Source organism: Rissa tridactyla, chromosome 1, assembly GCF_028500815.1.
Source record: "Rissa tridactyla isolate bRisTri1 chromosome 1, bRisTri1.patW.cur.20221130, whole genome shotgun sequence".
Taxonomy (NCBI): domain Eukaryota; kingdom Metazoa; phylum Chordata; class Aves; order Charadriiformes; family Laridae; genus Rissa; species Rissa tridactyla.
Window position 1 is genome coordinate 58,864,541 of NC_071466.1, and position 20,881 is coordinate 58,885,421.

A 20,881-nucleotide genomic window follows, 5' to 3' on the forward strand; every position below is an offset into this window, starting at 1 on the left:
AGGGTCCCTTCCGGCCCAAACCATTCTATGATTCTTTGTGAAGACTCAGTCTTGTAGTGCTAGAAAGTGGCTGACACCTCATCCTTGAGAAGGGCACGTGGATGCTTCAGACCTAGCTACAAACTGACACTGATCAGGATCCAACCGATGTGACACATGCCCAAGCCAGGTCTCCGGAGACCTCATTTGATGTCCTCAGCACCAAGTAACACCACTCCCTACATGGTAAAATATCCCAAAGGCATCCTGAATTGGGGGCTATGGTACTGGGCTGAGCAGCTGCACCTCCAACCATTGACATCTTGGGCATGAACCAGGAATAAGCATGCTGGGATCCCCCAAAGGCACCACAGAACAGCAGAAACTGCAGCAGATTGTTGTCCACCTGATGCTATCTGAGCATGTGGTGAGAAAATCACAACTTTTCTTTGCCCCAAAAAGTCTGCATTTTTGAGGTAAGTTTTGTGAGTTACACATACTCAAAGCTAAGTATTTGTGAAGACCTACTGAGATCATCTTTCTCGTCCACTTGGCTAGTACTGAGCAGGCCTACAAGAAATACCATAAATCATTACTAACTGGAATTTTTTATTCAAGGCTACAAAAGCAGAGTTTTTCTAAGATTCAGGACCTTACGAAATGCAAAATCTGAACATTCCCCTAATGTAATATGTTAAGCACCAAAGCTGACACGATCTGTTCAGGACTTCATTTGTCGTGTAAAAACCCTGTCTCAAGATAACATAGGAGAGACACCCAAATCTGGAGTCTAAGATGGGGTCTAGGGAGTGCCACATCCAAGCCTGATCCCCCACCTGCAGACCTGGGTAATGTGAGCTATCTTAGTCTTCTTACTTTGAGTCCTGGGTCACAGACTTTGGAAATTTAAATCTAGATCCATGAAACAGTGCAGCAGAGCCAAAACAGAAAAGGACGAGCACCATTTTCAACTACCGTCACAGGTCCCTAACACAGAGGTAAAACACAAGTGTATACCTAGCAGTCAGGGAACTCCTGCCCTTAAATTTTAGGAGACTTTGAGTTTGGAGGTTTACCTATTGCTAACATCAACTTGATTGGAAATAACATATATGATGAAATAAACTATACCCATGGGGGTCCTACAGTATTTTGTCAAAGAGCATGAAACATTTTGAACCTTAAAAAAAAGACTATTTCATTCAGAATATTTATTGGTAATTGTAAAACAATATGTTATTCAAATATATATGTAAAGTTAATAACTTTCAGCACATCTTAGAGCTGCTAAATGAAATCAAAAGCACATTGGGGTGAAAAATTATCTCGGTTATTCAAGTTGTTTTTCTTCTACTTGGATTCTTAGCTGTCTTGATCTGAATCTATAGAGGATGTCTTACAAGTGTAACACACTCCAGATAACGTTTGGTAATGAGAAAAGGCTGGCCTGTCTTGGGCCTTGCACATACGTACCCAGAGACTTCATATATTACAATTCACAAGATAACGGGAAAACCTGAATGAGAACAATGTAGTTAGCTGCCGAAGGAGTGTGTGATAAACTCTCAGCTAAACTCTCAGTGAGGCAATCAAGGTCACTTCCTACAAGAATCAGCAAAGAAGTAAAGCAAGGGCACTAGGCCTCTTCCATGTACTTTTTGGGGCTGAAGCTCACATTCATCAGTGGTTCAAAACCTCTTCTCTGCCTTCGGTGCTGGAAAAGTACAAGCAGCAGAACGAGCATGGCCAGAGCTATAAGCGCCCCTCCGACTGTGGATCCAACCGTGACAGCCCACATTTGGGTTTCTTCAAGTGAACCTGGAAATACGGAATGCCTGAAGTGAGGACAGCACATACTTTAATTTCCCAAATCACATGGAAGAAAGAAAATATCCCACAGCCTGGTAATTATGATTACTTATGTGGCCTAGAGACCCACTGGCCACAGGGGCAGCTGGTAATGCACCGTGTAACCAACATGCATACCAGAGCCAGAGATGTTTCCTGCCACAGAAGCCTACAGCTGAATTTAACCTTCAACCTTTCATATAAATTTCAAGTGTTGAGAACAGGAAAGATTAACAGTTACAAGACAAAAAGATCATTCTCATATCTAATTCAGCCAAAATTTTGAATTATCTAAGCAATTCTTTCTATAATGACATTTCGGCATAGCTGTTTCAAACTATGTCAGTCAACAGAAAACCCTCAAATTCTCCAACAGACCACAAAGCAGCCCATTGTCAAACTTTTAACTGAAAACACTACTCAGTGTGGTTCTGCCGACCGGCTCCAGGTCTCATCTTCTGATTTTGAACTACTTTTGGGGAACCACTTCTGTCTTCTAAGATAATATTGCCCATTCTCATAATAACCCTGCTCCACTTGGCCGAATAACTTTATTTTCTGTTTTCATTATGCTTTCAGAAGCAAAAACCGCCTGCTGTCCTGTCCTGGAAAAGTGCTACATATACTGAGACGGCAATAACTACATTTGACTAAATATTCACAAAAACCTCTCAAAAGGACTTCAAGTATTTAGAAGTTACTCAGACATATGGGCTTAATGAGACAGATGGCTCAAGGAGATGTCACACTGAATATAAAAGCGACTGAAAGTTGTGTGCCCCAATCCACAGTCGCCATCAACAAAAGAGTTGAGGGCAATCATGGCCAAGTTCAGTAAGGCCCCAAAATGAATTGTTTACTGCTTTACCATCTCTCAATAAGAGCCAGCAATGTGTTACATATGTTGATTTCTAATGCGGCTCCATGAAGTAGAATTAGCAACTTACATATTTAGATAAAAGGGAAGGGTTTGGATGTAAAAACTGTATTGTCTGAACACAGACCATGCAGACAGGGATAGATAGGCTGCTTCACAGTGAGCTAAATATTTAGGTGGGAGTTGAGAAGCAGCACAATCACAAGCTGCCTTTTTTCCTCCCTGGGTACCTCGTGCCCAAGGAGGAGCAGCATATCCAAAGCAGGAGTGGGGACGGTAGTCCAAGGGGAGGAAAAATTAAACTCCGTAAATGGGGAAGTTTAAATTCTCAGGGGAAATTCTGGGGACACCCCTGAGAAAAGCACCGCAGAGGCAGCTAGCGTGACTCCACAAGTCGGGGCTCTCCTGCACAACCGCAGCCTGAGGACAAGGGTTTCAATCTTTTGCAGTGTATAGACCTTTAAACAGTCTCCACAGATTAAAACCACCGATACATGGTAAGCATTTAAAACCACAGATACATGGTAAGCATTTAGAAGAAATTTCTGGCCACACAGGTTAGATAAGCACCTACTGCCTCTCAAAGGAATAGAGAGGGAGAGAAAGAAACTGCTCGGATTTAATCTTGGGGAAAGCATCTGAGGCCTGGTTTTCGTGCATTCCTTACACTTGTGCCTTTTACAAACATTTGTAACTCGTGTTGCAGATTTTGGATTTTGTACATTTTGCTTTCTTGTTTTTTGTCTTTGTCTGATTTGTGTCAAGGGTAATTTCAAACGAATATAGACAAACCTGTAGACAAACATATGACACCCACGGGCACAGAAAATCTTCAAAATTGGGGTTTTATAATACAAAACACTCAGGTGCATCGCTCCAGTGTATCCAAAGATTAATGGAGTTCACCTCTAACGAGATTCACGGCACGGTACTATTCAGGGCTCTGTGCTCCCTGGCAGAGTGCCTGACCTCTGACAGGTTAAAGGATCCCGTAACAGGCACAAACAGCTCTGGGAGCAGGAGCCAAAATCAAAGACTCCTCAACCCCAAAGGAGCACGTCGTCGATGCCGGAGCCGCTCAAGTTGATGCATTTTGCAGCAGAGCAAACTAAGGGTGTGCACGCTTGTCATTACCACAGCTTACCCGGTGAGTTTTAACTACCTCCGCTACCGTATGGGATTGGTAGTCAGCAGGTGAATAGACCCAAGTGCTTTGTGAAAGGTGCCTTATTTTTCATGTCACTGAAAACATGAGCTCTCATCTCGTGGCCTGGAACAGCCTCCGCACTTCCGAGACGTACCTGGCAGGTCAATGGCGTAGGTGTAGCCGAGCTGCTCCGCAGTTTGGAAGAGCTCCTCGTTGGTCACAGGGGGGAAAAAAGGGACCATGTTATACAGTCTGTTGTGACCAATGGGGGCCAGCTCCTCCGGCCAGGCATTGTCAGGGGGGTTAAACCGCTTCATCCACTCGTCAAAGATGGCATCGGTAAAGGAGTGAAGAACCTGCAAATCCAGGCATAGGCACACACACCAACTAAAGCTCTTTCTGAAGTTTTCAAACACTTTTTAAAACACTTTAAAACACGCTTAAAACAGTCTCGTCTAAGGTGGCAGCAGCTTTTGAGAGAGAAGAGGGTAATGTAATTTAGGTGGGATTTACAGAATGGGAAACCAGGAAAGCTCATGAGAATGGAGTAAATTGATCTCCTGCATGGGATATTTTGCTGTATGTGTCCTTGTTGCCGCTTGTTCATAATAAGCTCTTTCTCCAGACAGTTTAATATCAGCTGGCAATGAATAGGGAGGTCCGTCCTCTCAGGTGAGGGCCCACTGAGCTCATTCAGGTGAATGTACCTCTCAAAAGTATTTTATTCTTCTCGTGTTTGAAGAGGTACAGAAAATTGTGGGAAATTTGATTCCTTCATGCTCATTTGATCCTCCACAGCTCTGGGGACCCATGAATTTGATCAGGTCTCGCCTAGTGAGCCTATAGGTCTATAAAGCACTAATACAGGAACATTGTTTCCCAGCTGAGTTCAGTTTTTTAATTACCACCCTTGAAAAAAATTAGAAAATATTGCATGGAAAATAACATTGCATTTAAAATTACAGCCTAGTGAAATTAAGATTTCATTGTGTAAGAAAGGAATTCATGGAGGAATTCAAGAATTATTAAGAAAATAAGCTGGAGAACCACTATGTAAGTACTTGGGCTAACTTTTTCAACAAAAGATTGCAAACTTAAAATAAAGCTAAGAAATAAATTAATTGTGTTAGAATTCCTCTGTATAATCACTGTGGTTTAATCTAACAAAGGGGAAAAGAAATTGGCATGAATTTATTAGGAAAGATGTGTAAGCAGAGTCAATGGTTGGCTTTTTATTTGCACATTGCTTTTCGTGCTGCTCATTGCAATGCAGCACTCTACCAACGCACCAGTGAAATCACATTTCTGTTCCCCAAAAGACCGTGAAATTAGATGTGCTTCCTTTTAGCCTGTGAAGTTTTAAACAAAAGCAGCTCTTCTCCCTAGAAACTTATTTTATATTTCACAAATCACCCTGAGATTCCTTCCCTCTTTATTTGACCATTATGCAGGCGTGGCAATGTTCAAGAAAAGAGAAATCTCCTTTTCTATTTTAAGGACTTATTTTTAGGGAATTGACTTTACTTGTTTTGCCAGTCTCTGGTGAGCCAGCTTCTCTGAGCCACTGCCACCCAGACTGGGGGAAAAAGACATACCACAAAGATGGGATCATTGGCGGCTGCGTGAGGGAGAACGCTGGTCCCATTCAAGAAAGAGTGAGCCAGATTATGAAGGCTCAGCATCGGCGAGTTAAGGGCTCCGCCGGGTTTATCGAAGCCCTCCAGCGCATTCCTGTGGATGGGTAAAAGCATCAACAAGTGAGCATATTGTGCCGACAAACACACGCGTAAAGAAAACCCATGACCCAGCGGGCTCTGGAGGAGCCGAAGGCCAAACCTGAAACTGAAACTGGAATTGCGGAAAAAGGGGGGGCTGTCGAACTCCTGCAGGGAAAGGCACCTCCTGACGTCCTCCGCAGTGGGCAGCTGCTCCCCGGAGCCCCCAGGCGGCCACCGCCGCAGAGGCCCTTCGTCACTCCCATTGCACAAGGTGACCAGGCGGTTGTAGTCATCCAAGCTGAGCATGGAACAGAAAGAGGCACAAGTCAGAAGATGGCGATGACACCCCCTGCTTGTTGGCTTTTTCTCCCGTAGTATAAAAGAGGCCTCAGCTGGACATGGGAGAGAGCAGGGGTTAGGGACTGGCACCTCTTGGGGCATCTGGGTTCACCTCCCATGGCCTGGGAGCTGAAGTTATCGCAGGACTGCCTCTATGCTATGACATTCCGTGGCTCTGCGGCCTCTGTGGACCACCAGTCATTTGGACCAAGACTCACCAGTCTCATCCTCCACAGAGAGAGGACGCTTTAGAAAAGGCAAACACAGCTCCCTTCACACCTATTCCCCTCCCGAGGGCTTTGCAAGAACAGTTTTTGCCAGACAATCTGAAAGAGTCTTTTGAATTTTGAATTGAAAAACTTTCAGTCCTGGGTAAGCACTAGGTTTTTAACTCTTAACAAAGAGGAAAATAAACAGGGAAGTCCCACTGCAGGGTGGGCTAAGAAAATGCAAGGAATGATGGAAAACAGGATTTCACTTCCTACCCCTCGTCCTCTATTGATTTCACTTTCCACCCCTCCAGGATGCACTACATCCTCTTTTTCAGGGCCTGTAGGACATCCTGCTGTTGCAGGGTTTGCCTACTAGCAAGGGAGAGCAAGTCGTTTATATCATGGAGAGAAAGAGCGAAGAAGGAGGAGAAAAACCGTGTAACACTTGTGGAAAAAATTCTGCGCTATTCAGTATAAAATGAGACTGCATTTTCAGAAACTCCTGAAGTAAACAAAAGCCCTTCTTTCTTTAACCTTAGCAAGGCAAAAGTTCAGTCACTTCAGTTTTCGAGAAAAAACAAAACCCTATTTATCTTGGAGAAAAAGTAGGGGCAAGATTTAAAGCCAACTGGTGCCTAAAGCTAGAATTTCAAGTAGTTCTTTAGGTAGCCAGAGAAAGAGACTCTTTTCAAAAACCCTGAGCACTTGGTACCTCCATCTGACCGACTGCATGCTACCTCGGAGCTTACAGAGGAAAGTTTTATGAGAATTGTAACCATCAGCATCTTGTCGTAGCGCCCCGATCCTGCACATCGGAGCCCTGCCCTCACCCCCATCAGTATATGCCTATAGAGAGCTGGCAGCAAGCTCCTGGCTGTCTCCGTGTTGCTTTCCATGTGAAATCTCAGTCACTTTGAAGTCAATCCCCAAACTGCACTAAATATATCAGGTATATAAAAATATATATTTATATAGATATACATATATATTTTTTTATATTTATTTTATATATATATATTTATACATATAAATTAAAGATATATATATATATAAAGGTATATATATAAACTAAAGATCTCACCCAACACAAGGGAACAGATTTTTCAGCCTGTCTCTGGCTTTCTCTTTCTGCCACCAAAAACCAGTGTTCGTTACAGAGAACCAATACCAGGCATTTCTTCTTCAAAAAGATACTTGCCAATGTGCAAACTCTTCAGACTTTTGGCAGCCTCGAATTGGCTGAATCGACTAAAATCCTGTAGCAAAAGAATCATCTTAAAAAATACATTTCCCTAATACCAGGGTGGCAAGTTTACACAGCACCATCTACACACAAAACGATGGTGATTCCCAGTTTTAAAAAAGATGTCTTGGCTCTTTTCCTGCCGCTCACTCACACTGAGAGTGCAGCCCACGCTCTCAACACTGACTGAAAGCAAGGGTTAATCGGTAGGCGAGCTTGCCCTAGATATTCTCATACCTGTTGCAAACTATTTGCCACCGGGAGAACCTGGAGCTCGGGCTGATCATGCCCGGGTCATCTGGCCACGATGCTCCAAAGAGCTGGTCGGTGCAGACGTCACACTCGTTTCTACCCGTGGCGAAGTTCCAGTAGGGCAGCGCGAAGGAGTCGTTGCCCATCAGTCGCTGCAATGGACAGAAACACGTTAGCAGGAGACCACCTTCAATGGCAAGAGAAAGAAAGGGACACCTGCAAGTTGTTTCACTGTGTATTCGCTGGATATTTCACTGGATATTCTGCTTTTCATTCTGCATTGCACCTACACGCTCTTCACAGAGCTGCTCCAACTCCTTTTTTGAAAAGATTGGGGGGTTAAGTCAGTCCTAGCAAAGACATTGTCACCAGTTACTCTACTGTTGGCTGTGCTGCTTCTGGCCATGTTAGGCTTTCTACCAACGCAGAGACCAGGCAGAGGCAGAGATGAATCGAGCCTTAAGCAACTAAGAATCTTTCTGAGTGATGTAAGTGGGTAACGGGTAAAATCGCGCATATTGTTTGTTTTGGCTCCAGAAAGGCTGGCCCTGGGGAAGGATCTGAACTTGCAGTAACAGAGGAATACAGCACATTTGCTCATGCTTGCTTGTAAGATATGATTTCATGCAAGCAAGATCCTGCAGCTATTTTGATAGCAACTGTTTTCATTGGAGATCTGCAAGGTTAAAATACAGTAACATTGCCAATGTAGCAGTAATGCAAATGGAAATGAGTCAATGCTTCGACAACTGACTGTCAGGCACATTAACATATATTTCGTTAAAAGATATATTGCTAAATATATGCATGTATTAAATGTATAGCATGGCACATTTAAAGGGGGTAATATTTAGAGTTGCTTTAATTAGGAGGGTACCTTCAATATCAGCAGACAACATCTATTACGAAGTTTTACGTGTAGGTGTTGCTTTGATTTTATTAATAAGTACTGTTAATTCACATCTTCTGTCCCCTGTTGGGGAGATGAAGAAAAAAGTCTCCATGATAACCTTCACATCATTGTTCACAGTGAGAAACTGTTCGGTCCTCGGTATCTTGAAAGCAGTAATTTCACTTTAAACAAAAAAAGATCAGTGAGCAAACGCTCCTGGGAGTTTGGGTAAGAATCTGTCCTACGAAATAGCTTACCCTCGGCTGGCTCAACAGAGTCAGGTAGCAAAAGAGAGAAGCTGCATGAGGAAAGGGAAAGGGAAAGGGAAAGGGAAAGGGAAAGGGAAAGGGAAAGGGAAAGGGAAAGGGAAAAAGCTCACCCACCTGCAGGTCTCTCTCCAGCAGAAGCAAATGGTACCTGTGCCAAGTAACAAAGGCAGGTCCTTGATGGGAGAAATCGATACCTGTGAAGGGGCGGCCGGGTCCTACAAAGAGAAGATAAAATAAGAGCTTAGGCACCAGATGAGGCTCAAGAGAAAGACAGCACCTTCTTCTATTGCCCGGAGGGGAGTTAAACAAAAACCTGCAGCTCTGCACCTTTGGAAAGAACGCACGCATCAGAAGCTACAACACTCACATGGGGACAAGTGAAACTCCTCTGTGGATATTCACTTCAGTGCTTCTCAACACTTCACATTCCCCCAGAAGTTGGATATTGTGAAGATTTCCTATGCTTTTAGTGAATTTTGGTTTTAAGAAGCAATCTTCTTGTCTAAAATCTTAGCTCCTCGCTAATATGTATCAAATTATCTCATTCTTTTGCTCAGTGGCAGGACTTACACTGTGTATCTATCAAGATAACCTCAGTATTTTCCATAACTTGCCAACAGTAATTCAACATTTCCTTTGCCAATTTTCTTCAAATTGTGCTTGTTATTTCTTGTATTGTGCTCTTATTCTTACACATGAGAACACAGGCACTCAAAGGCTAGAGGCTTCAAACAACATATGGATATGTTTATCACTGAAGCAAGCTTTAACCCAGATAAGAATTTATTTATCACTGCAGCAGCGCTGAAGTTGCCTCTTTCCCTTTCCACGTGACCGCCCAGTCCCCTGAAGGACCTTTGCTCATGCTAGGACAGAGACTGCTTCCTTCAGCCCTGCAAAATGGAACCGTGTCAGAACACGAGACTGAAGAAAACCCACTGCAGGGTAGCAGACACCTTCTAGCAAGGAGGTAGATATGGGCTGTTCAGGTTGCACGTAGAACTGCTGGGTGGAAAAGCCATACTGCTGCCTCCTCCTGTGAGAGCTGGGCTTTGTGAAATGGGGCTGGCACGGGTACTTCCGTCTAGAAGAGCAAGAAGGACTAGGAATCCTGACTTGGGAGAAAGCATGGAGTTAGATACCCAAACTTCTAACATGGTCTGGTTTTAAAAGCCACCTGTGGTTAGTCAGGCAAATCCCACCCTTAGTGACTTGCTGAAGGCCACAGAAAGTAGTAGCACCTGGTCCCCAACGTCTCTGCATGGTCGCTGCCTTCACCACTGCAGAGCCCCTTTCCCACTGCTGCTGCATCTACCTTGTCCTGTGGACTAGGAACATCTTTTTGAAGTCAGTCACTGCCTGACCACACTTCAGTTCACCCAACGGTGAAGCCTGTGACCCGCTCCCCTGTCAGACGGAAGGTGCACCAGAAGTGTGGTTGGTGTGCTCCAGCCACCACAGGGTGTTCGGTTGCAGGGACCAGACTGCAGCAAGTCTGAAGGTCCTTTAACTGCGGGTGGCCACCAGCTTCTTACCACCATTTCACTCTACAGATCTGCTCCTACTGGGACTCACTGCTCACTAAAGTAATGCAGCTGTGGTAAGCATACTTACCTTTGTTCAGCAATGACACTTTTCCCCCTTTCTTTTACCTGCAGAGCCCCTTGGATAAGAAAAGCACTAACCTAAGAGCGTGTCTCTGACTGAGTAGTAATGGAGCCAAACAAAGTAGTTATAAATACTGCAGTTGGCAATTTGCGGTTCCTCTCCGGTGGGACCAAGCAGACTCATCCAGTGCTGAGTTGCAATTACATAGTCTGGGTGAATGGTTGTCTTTGCACGGTCTAGAGCATCAAAGAACTGCGCTCTCTCCTCTGCCGTCAGGGAGTGGACATCCTTCCTGACAACTGGTGGCTTCTTCACGTTGCAGTCAGGGCCGGTCCAGCCAAACTTGCAGTCACCACAGTTATAGCCAGCAAAGTTTCCTGAATCAAGAGGGAAAGAGCAGTCATGACATTATGAATCAGGGAAAACTAACAATGAAATGCAAAAGATTCGTAGAATTGTCTAGATTGGAAGGGACCTTTCAGCTCATGGAGTCTAACCATCAACCTAACACTGACAAAACCACCACTAAACCATGTCCCACCACGTCTACCCATCTTTTAAATACCTCCAGGGATGATGATTCCACCACTTCCCTGGGCAGCCTGTTTCAATGCTTGATAACCCTTTTGGTGAATAATTTTTTCCTAATATCCAACCTAACCCCCCCGCCCCGGCGTAGCTTGAGGCCATTTCCTCTTGTCCTGTCGCTTGCTATTTGGGAGAAGAGACCGATCCCCACCTCTCTACACCCTCCTTTCAGGTAGTTGTAGAGAGCGATAAGGTCTCCCCTCAGCCTCCTTTTCTCCAACCTAAACAACCTCAGCTCCTTCAGCCACTCCTTATAAGACTTGTGCTCTAGACCCCTAACCAGTTTCAATGAATTAAGGATTAGCACTCTTTTTCCCCAGAGACACCAGTTCCTGGAAGGGACAGCATCTGAGCAGACTGGCAGCTTTGCCAGTTGCCTAACCAGAAGGTCGGATCACTTCCCACAGCCACAGAAGAGTCAAGAATCACACTCAGCCAGCTGGGGAGCTGAAGTGCTGGGTAATGGGTTTGGCACCGCAAGGTGCTCAGAGTTCTGCGGAGCCCTCAGGCACGTGAGGAGTCTCACCGAGGAGAGGGCCAAGCATTTCAGGTTAAGCACATGGTGAAGTGCTTTGCTCAATTGGCTCTCAAGTACTCCCAGACTTCCAGGATCAAACCCAAAAAAGGGTCAGCTCACGTGGGTCCTTAAGCACAGGAACAAATCCCCAACCAAAACAGTTCTCTTAAGGACAAAACTCAGGAAGGAACTAACGTCTGTTAACAGTATATCTGGGACCCAACACAATCCAGGACAAGCACCAGGGGTGTGGCAGGTCATGCTTTAAGCATAATTAAATAGTGCTGCAATAAGAGCTTGAGAAACACTGCAGTACCGTCATTCCCTGCTGGCATCCTTCCGAAGGCAAGTCATCGGGTTCCCTCCAGGCTATTAGCTCAGACCCCCTCGTGTGGTGGAAGAGCCCAGGAAAGCAGAGCTTGCTTTAAGTGTGGCCTCTCGCCACCGTGGCAGGCTGCCAGTAGCAGCAGAAAGGTCCCCCTGCAGCTTGCTTTGCCTTTGCCAGGGGAGACGGGGAAGGGACCATTCCTGCAGCGGACATCTGTCTCCTGCCCACACGCAGGTGGGCTGCTGGCCTAGCAGGGATGCAGGACAAGCATTGCTGCCAGGGGAAGGAAGGAGTACTGGGGCAACCAGGGTTCCTCTGGGATCTGCACTCTTGGGACCCCTCACATGCTCCAGCCTGTACTGACCAGATGACAAATATCAGGAATATCTTGCCACATTGCCTAATTAGGCTGCATATATTGCACAAGTTTCAGTACACGGAACATGAACTTCTGGAAAGCAGATGTTGTCCCCTCACACCCAAAGGTACAATTCAGTCCTTTTTAAGAGAAGAGGGGCAAAGCAGGAATTAACCACGAAAAGATCTTTCAACAACCTTTTTTGAGATTGGTGGCCACACTTCAGTAATTCAAATGACCCATCTACTCACAGCGTAGGATAAGCGTCACTTTGAAATATAGCACTAACGGAACAAAAATTAGTGCAGGCCAGGTTTGTCTGGTCTTGGTATCAGAACAAGACTCCAACAGACATTTGCTGAGGCTCTGAAGGTGCCTATTTCTCTCTCTGGGGCCCTTTGACTATACGCAGCTCTTGAAGCCCGAGATCATTTTATGAGACAATACCCATATTTTAGGTATACTTTATGCGCCTCCTCAGGCTATGAAAAGAAATTTGCAAAAGCCTGAAATGTTGAGTCATCTTTGTAGGAAAAAATGCTCTTCTCCACTTCTATGGCATTTGAAGTCAGATAAACCAGTGACTCCTCACTCATTTCACCCTTTACAGGTGCTAATTATATCCAATTGACGCTCTACAGGATTTTCTTCCTTAACTGCCTAATCTGTGAAGTAATCCAAGGGGTCTATTCTTTCCACCACTTCACCAGGCACTTTTCAATGGGATATGAGCTTTTACTGAGTAAGAAGGAGGACAGCAGTGAAGAAGAGACTGGCAAACAGGAGGAGCCAATTCCCAGGCAAAGTGGTATTTCCCACGGCAGTATTACTTCACTGCTGATTGCGTTGAACATTTTTGTAGCATCCTGTGGAATAAATACTAAATTGGCTAAAAAATACAAAAGTACAGCATTGTTCACACCTTAAGGAAAAGTATAAAATCAAGAGGCTTCTGAGGTAGAAAATAGCCGCAGCTGGCATGAAGGACACAACATCTGTGGTTCCCTGATAAGCTACATGAGGTACAGGACGGGATGCAATTATTCCGTGGCTTTACCTTATGATGTATAGCGGATACGGGAATGGGATGATACCATGAAACAGATAAGCTGCCAATTAGCTGCCCGCTAGATGCTCAGAGCCAACATTTTGTCAAATTTTGATGAAATGCTGTCCTTTGTGCGAACTTTGCTCATTATAATGTCATTATAATACCAAAACACACCTCCATCCCGAAGGCTACCCACCTCCGAGGTAGGACCACTCCTTCTTGAGTCTGCGCCCTGAATTTCTCGTAAACTATACCTTTAATTGTGAAGCGAGAGAAATTTACACCAATCATGATAAAACTATGTATGACTAAAGTCACTCAAACTCCACCTTGAAGATAACAAATAGTATAAAAATAGCCCGAGAGAGGGGGGATGCCCAGGGAAGACACCATCATAAAGAATTACATCACTGACTTCTGGGAGCAGTCGACGGGCTGAGCCTTTCTTCCCCCCCATAGGGACGCCTTTGGGTAAGACTTAGATTATACCGAGTGCTTTCTCGGGAAACTTAGAGATTTCTCTAGAGACTCTTTTTTCTACATTTAGAGCCAGGCTGTATCGTTTATAACTTTGTCGTGCGTTTTGTATATGTAACAATACTTTCATTTGCACGTGCTTTGCAGACAGTGTATTTATCACCGGCAATCCTAAGAACCTATATATCTGTTGTTTAAATAAACTGCACTTTTTTAAGTAGCTAGTCGTTTTGGTTTCTCACTGAACACGACCAAAGACTCAAGAGTGGCCATGCTAGTTCATGAACACGACTAGACTGAAGGTGCAGTCCACTATTAGTGTATCCAAATCGTAATAGTTTAATACATATTAAACGCGATTGGACTGATAGTGCTGAATTGGGCATCACTCAGGATTTAAACCTAGCCGCACCTGGCCTCCCACCTCGGTGAGGAGTGTTAGAACGCAAGGGGGTTTATCTTCTGCCAAAACCGCTTTGCCCCTTTTCACGCAACACATCCTCAGGTCTATTTGGCAATGTTCTCTTGTCAGAAAAGCACACGACAACAACGCTTCATGAAATCGAAAGTTGCTTTTTGTCATTTTCTTTCAGTAGGCTCCATGCATCACCGGACTGTTGTTATGCAGCAGCTGAAATAGCGAGAAGCTGATGGAAGTCTGTGGGATTTCCCATATTGCAAACAGGAATGACTGCAGTACACAGACACAGGTTTACGTCCCACCCAAACCACTTTTTCAGTGTTTGTTTCTAAAGCCAGGCCACTGGTCTGGAAATGATGCATTGCTCTTTTCAGAAAGTTCATTTACTGCCTTCTGGACTTCCCACATGATAGCACTGTGAAACGTATGTCCCAGTCTCTTACAACTTAACTTCAACATCTGCTACGCTGGTGATGGTGGACTGATGGTGGACTAGAGATGGTACAGCTCTAGGGGAGCTGGCAAAGTAATCTCATATTATCAGGATATAGCACACATTAGTAGACATTTTCAGTAAGACACTGAGACCCTTTCAATGGAGTCCAGGTGGCCAAGAAAGCCAATGGCATCCTGGCTTGTATTAGAAATAGTGTGACCAGCAGAAGTAGGGTGGTGACTGCCCCCCTGTACTCAACACTGGTGAGGCCACACCTTGAGTATTGTGTCCAGTTCTGGGCACCTCAATACGAGAGAGATATCGAGGTGCTGGAGCGAGTGCAGAGGAGGGCAACGAAGCTGGTGAAGGGCCTGCAGAATAAATCTTATAAGGAGCGATTGAAGGAGCTGGGACTGTTTAGTTTGAGGAAGAGGAGGCTGAGGGGAGACCTCATCACTCTCTACAACTACTTGAAAGGACATTGTAGAGAGGTTGGTGCTGGTCTCTTCTCACAGGTAATTAGCGATAGAACAAGAGGAAATGGGTTCAAGCTGCAGCAGGGTAGGTTTAGGCTGGACATTAGGAAAAAATTCTTCACAGAAAGAGTGGTCAGACACTGGAATAGGCTGCCCAGGGAGGTGGTGGAGTCACCATCCCTGAATGTGTTTAAGACTCGTTTAGATGTGGTGTTAGGGGATATGGTGTAAGGGAGAACTTTGTAGAGTGGAGTTGATGGTTGGACTCGATGATCCCAAGGGTCTTTTCCAACCTAAATGATTCTATGATTCTATGATTCTAATATCCTTTTGAACACAGGGACCATAGGAACATGCAAGGATTCATGCCTTTAGCATTTTTTTGCCTTTAGTGACTAATATGTAGCAACTCAGTGTACTACCTCTCTGAAGCTATGCCAGAGACAACAGAGATTATTGTCACCTCTTCTGGTTCCTAAAGAATATAGTGTGGGAGGTCATTCTGGAACACAGACGGGAGATCACGTCACAGATGGGGTCCAGATACTCCCTGCTTGTTCCACTACTTTCAGGTGCTCTATCCCAGTCAAGTTGGGTTAATCTGGCTATTTCTGTAGGCACTATGGCCATGCAGCCTCTCCCAGTGGGTCAGTCCATGGGCATGACACCGAGAAAAAGATACTTCTTATGACACGACACTTGGTATGTGTTAATACGCATCACTGGTGTATGCCAACACCAGTTATCACATAGCACTGTAGTCTGCTTCTCAACCCCACTGGTTGCCTGAGTTCACAGACAGGGACTTTTCTACCTCTGAGCAGTCATAGCACATGGTTGGCCTTCAGACGTTGAGCATAACATGCGTTAATAAATCCACCAACGCAGAGTCTTGTCTTCAGTAAAAAGGAACCCATCCAACACTCACCATCTTCTGCCTTGCTTTATTACGAAATCTGAGCAGCTGCCATGCCTCTTCCTTCCACGGACACCAGCTTAATACACATTTTCTATTGGATGGGGAGAAAGGACTCCTTTTCAGACTTCTTTAGCCATTGCATTACAACAGGGGTTACATTAGATTTGAAACACCAGCATACTGCAGTACCCCAAGGGTAGGATCCAGATTGCCACCATGTGAGATAAATGGTTAGTTCTTCTGTCTCCTCTAGCTCTTCATTTGGATGTCCTGTTAGGCTGTAGGATGTGGAAGATCTGTACCTAGTACAGGCTTTAACGGGATCATCAAGGTAAGGTTCTAATTCAGTATTATCCCACAGCTACATTGCCCTACAACAAGTAAATAAGTCTATTTTATAACTACTTCAAAAGCTCATTTTTTTCCTAGTGGGAGGGCCATCATATCAACTACGTGGCTTAACTGGCAATTTGCTTACAGCTAAACAATAGAATTTAAACCCTCTGTCACCAGCTTGATTAAATATTGCACAGGAATGTGAAAAGATTTTTTTTTCCCTCAAAAAACTTCTATGGAAAAAAAATAATGTTCAGCACATGTCCACACGTCAACTGTAGAAAGTGGCAGGAAAAGAAATGAATGATAATTATGTTTAACTCCTCAGTGAACTCAAAGCACGTCATTGTTTAATCACTGTCACAATCTGTACTAGCGACCACATGACTGACTGCAGTGGTTTTTTCACAATAATCTGTACTGAGTTTTTAAAATGCTGTGCCACTAGTACAGTTTTCTCCTTTAGAACTCAAAATAGCATTTAGTTCATAAGTCTTCTAAAACAGTATTCTTCTAAACTAAATTTAACTATCCCACTGAAATACTGCTTTGTGGTGTAATTAGTTACAAGTGTCAGTTTTCAGGGTTAGACTAGTGCATCCAACATTTTGTCTAATGCAACACATGCACCTTATTGAAAAACAAATTACCACATTCCCCTTCACGTAGTACTGCACGCTGTCAGGAACTGTCATCAGGTCACTTCAGTTTAAGAATTTATATAAATTGAATTAATATTAGGTGCACCCAAACCAATTGTAGAACGCATACAATAGATTGAAAACTGAAATTAGACAGGAACTAAAACCTCTTTGCTACCTCCCAGGTACATTCATAGAATCACAGAATGGTTTGGGTTGGAAGGGACCTTCAAGATCATCTAGTTCCAACCCCCTGCCATGGGCAGGGACACCTCCCACTAGACCAGGCTGCTCAAAGCCCCATCCAGCCTGGCCTTGAACACTTCCAGGGATGGGGCAGCCACAACTTCCCTGAGCAACTTGTTCCAGTGCCTCACCACCCTCACAGTAAAGAATTTTTTCCTAATATCCAATCTGAATCTCCCCTCTTTCAGTTTAAAACCGTTACCCCTCATCCTATCTCTACACTCCCTGATAAAGAGTCCCTCCCCATCTCTCCTGTAGGCCCCCTTCAGGTACTGGAAGGCTGCTATAAGGTCTCCTTGGAGCCTTCTCTTCTCCAGGCTGAACAACCCCAGCTCTCTCAGCCTGTCCTCATAGCAGAGGTGCCCCAGCCCTCTGACCATCTTCGTGGCCCTCCGCTGGACCCATTCCAATAGGTCCATGTCCTTCTTGCGCTGAGGACTCCAGAGCTGGACACAGTGCTCCATAACCACATCTTTTTTCTAGAGATGATATTTTTGCTGCCGACAACACACTGAGTGAAACGCGCAGCAAGCAGCATCCTGACAACAGACTTACAATTGCTTTTTTGACCATAGCTCTTTGTACAAAATGTGGGAAGTAAAACTGGGTCTTTCCGTCATAATAATCTTATTCTGTTATATTTGTCCCCGGTTAAAGAAAGACTAATGCATGCTACCTGCTAATGCCTAGAAATGGAAATGTTCTTTTTTAATTTTCCTTAGAAAATCAACATTAATATGAGAAAAAATATAAAAATAATCTGACCCCACAATAACCGCTCATCAATATTTCTTTGTGTTTGGGATTTTCTTCGTTTCTTTTTTTTTCTTCTCCCAGAAATATTCAGCACCCAGACCTGGATGGAAATGGTTTTAAGATATTTTTCCTCAATTAACAGCTACAACAAATGGTCAAATTTTCAGAGTTCCTTTTATCCTTAGCTATTAAGTTTTAAGCAGAATGCTCACATGGATTAATTTATTGTGAGAACTCCAGAATCCCTGACTTTGGAAAATCCTGGCCAGCTCCTCCAGGTTTCCTACAGTACAGCCATCAGCTATGTGACAGGTTTAAATGGCTCTGTCTATCCAAATATAATCAGCTACATGGCAGTTGGAGTTCCCATAGCTTATCGTTTACACCATGTCTAAACTATAAATTAAACAGTGCCAAGATGGCACTGGAACATGACCGTTTATATTGTTAAAATGCTAGAAAGAGCCTCACCATGGGTTGGAGTTTGCATGAGCCAGGAACCATTTCTAATAGGCAGTTTGCACACAACATTCATTTGGAAAGTAAGATACCTTAATAGTAGAGATGTGCGCTGTTCCACGTGCCTTTGAATGAGCACATTTAATTTATGTTCCCTACCATGGGTACCATAGCCCTGGATGCCTAACAAAGACCACACATCACATTACTTAGAACTCTGGTGAGCAGACAGCCAACCAGTGTATAAAACAGAGTGAAAAAAAATACAACAAAATATTAATAGACACAGAGACACAATCACCAGCATTATAAAAGCGTCACATCTAATTCAAATCCCGTGCAGTTGTGAACTTCTTAGCCTTCTCCTAGAAATGCCTTTGCCTGCAGCACCAGAGTAGAGCCCAGGCAACCTTTCTGAAAATCATCCTTAAGGATGCCTTCCACCTTAAGGTTTTATCACTGGTATATTTAGATGATAAAGGAGAAAGAGGAATACAAGCAAAATAAAAACACAGTGAGAGAAACCAGATTTAGAGGCGAGGAGAGAGGACAGCTCAGCAGAAGTGAGGCTGAACGACAGGACACTATATTCCAGTCACGTAACTTGGGACCCAGCCCTGCAAATATCAAATACCGGTGCTTACCTCTACTTGGACAAGCAAATGAACGTCTGCCTACGCAGACCATGTCTGTCTACACTGCTCTTCAACTTACTCCCAGGTTTTGATTAACCTAATTGCTCAGGCTGTGTAAATGTTGGTGTGGGCTCTTCTGACTCAGGGTCTGTGCCTGTGTGTGGTACCTGACTTTAGTTTTGGAGGTATGTAAGAACCTTTAACATGAAAAAACCCTTTACTTTTTGTGAAGTGTCTGGAAAAGTACTTCCACACAAGCATTTGAAATCTAGTCAAAGGAAGAGATAAAAACCAATTTATCCTCTAAAGTCTGTTATTATTTTGAGGACCTTTGGTAACTTAATAATTTAAGCCCCTACGTCTCTGCTTTCAGTTGATAAAAGCATTGCAAAACTTAACCTCATGGGGTGAAATTTTCTATAGTGCTTCTTTCTCAGATTGATCTGGGCTTTTTTCATAGTGAGAGCCCGGATGTATTTTAGACAAAACAGTTCAGCTAGTTCTAAGAATCAGGTTGAAGGAAAACAGGCTATTCTCCCCATGTTAGAAAACTCAAATAACTTTATGTTTCCAACAAAAGACCCCAGGCTGCCTGTGAAACCTGCCCAGCAGGTGATTTCAGTGCTTGAGACGTGCCCTTTGCCTGACTGCTGGTTCCATCTCCTGCCACCCCTGCCACCCAGCCTGGGCTGAGGCTACGGTTCCTCCTCATTTTAACCCTGCTTCAACCAGGGCTGCTGCTGAAAAAGAGTCCCGGCACCTTATCCTGTCCTGACCTCACCTTTCTATTCCCTCCCTCCTGCCAGTACTCGTGAACTGGTCTTATTAAAACCTGATCCTTTTGGCCAGGTGAGCCTTCAAGCACATCAGCTCCCTGACCTGTTTTGCTTCCAGCATGTGAACATGGAAGCCCATGTAAAAGCACGGGTGGGAAGGAGCGGCTGGAGATGGGGAGGAAAAGGGCAGGATGGCCTCTTCGGTGGTTGTACAGACCCACATTGGATCAGAGTGAGTTGTAGACTTAGTTAATGATCCTGGGAAAGACCGCAGCCAGGTATCTACCTGTTTTCAGTGCGCAGGGGTATATTGTGCTGCAAAGTACTACTCCAAAAGGAATAAATCTCTGATCAATGCACACCGATACAAGTTCACCGAGCCATGATTAGCAGTGACAGAGGTCTCGATGCAGCACTGAAACATCCAAAACTCTGTGGAGAAAGGTGATGGGCGGCTACAGGGTCAACTCCAGGGGGAGAGAAGAAAACCCAAAGTTTGCATGAGAGAGAACACTTTTTCAACTCTGTTGCTCTGAAAAAGTGCTGATAGTACCATGAACTTGGCAGTGTTTTTAGGAAACTGATAATATTTGAAGCTTTCTTGATGCCTTTCGCACCAGGAATGTTTCTGGCCTTCAGACCCATCTGTCCCCGTCTCCTCACCCCTGCACCCCTCTCACCTGTGCACCGGCAGCTCTGGTTGAAGAACTTGAGGGGCCACCGCTCCCGGTCATCCACATTTCGAAGGGTGTAGGGTCCACTCCAGGGCTGAGTGTCCACCTGCACCCCCTGACACTGTCCCCTGCCCTGCAGGGACCCGCAGACATTGCCTGGCTCTGTCCCCAAGGCGGGGCAGCAGCGCTTCAAGCGAAGGGCATCCACCGTCATGCAGGCACGGGGGAACTGTGCCTGCGCCCGGGGCGGCCAGCAGCAGCTCAGGTAGCCCAGCCCAGCCCAGAAAAGCCACCTCAGGGCGCCCATTACGGCTGGGTGGAGGTTCTGCCTCTCCGCTGGACCTGAGTGAGCGGAGCGGGGAGATCTCCGCCGTGGGACAGCCTGGCCTGGCTGCGGCTCCAT

The 20,881-nt window shown here is 44.7% G+C and overlaps 1 protein-coding gene across 1 annotated transcript; it reads right to left on the bottom strand.

The window, feature by feature from the left end:
- Positions 1-1,615: 1,615 nt before the first annotated feature.
- DCT (dopachrome tautomerase) lies at positions 1,616-20,881 on the bottom strand. The gene is made up of 8 exons (XM_054217003.1): positions 20,485-20,881; positions 10,462-10,761; positions 8,891-8,991; positions 7,601-7,767; positions 5,688-5,867; positions 5,447-5,582; positions 4,006-4,207; positions 1,616-1,797 (listed from the first exon to the last, which is right to left on the bottom strand). Exons 1-8 carry the CDS (start codon positions 20,879-20,881, stop codon positions 1,616-1,618), a joined length of 1,665 nt encoding a protein of 554 aa, XP_054072978.1.

Coding starts and splice junctions, on each gene's coding strand:
- DCT (XM_054217003.1), bottom strand. CDS start 20,881: ATGGAGCCGCAGCCAGGCCAGGCTGTCCCACGGCGGAGATCTCCCCGC. Junction 10,762..20,484: donor CCAGAGCTGCCGGTGCACAG/GTGAGAGGGGTG, acceptor CTCTTGATTCAG/GAAACTTTGCTGGCTATAAC. Junction 8,992..10,461: donor AGTCAGAGACACGCTCTTAG/GTTAGTGCTTTT, acceptor TTCTCTTTGTAG/GACCCGGCCGCCCCTTCACA.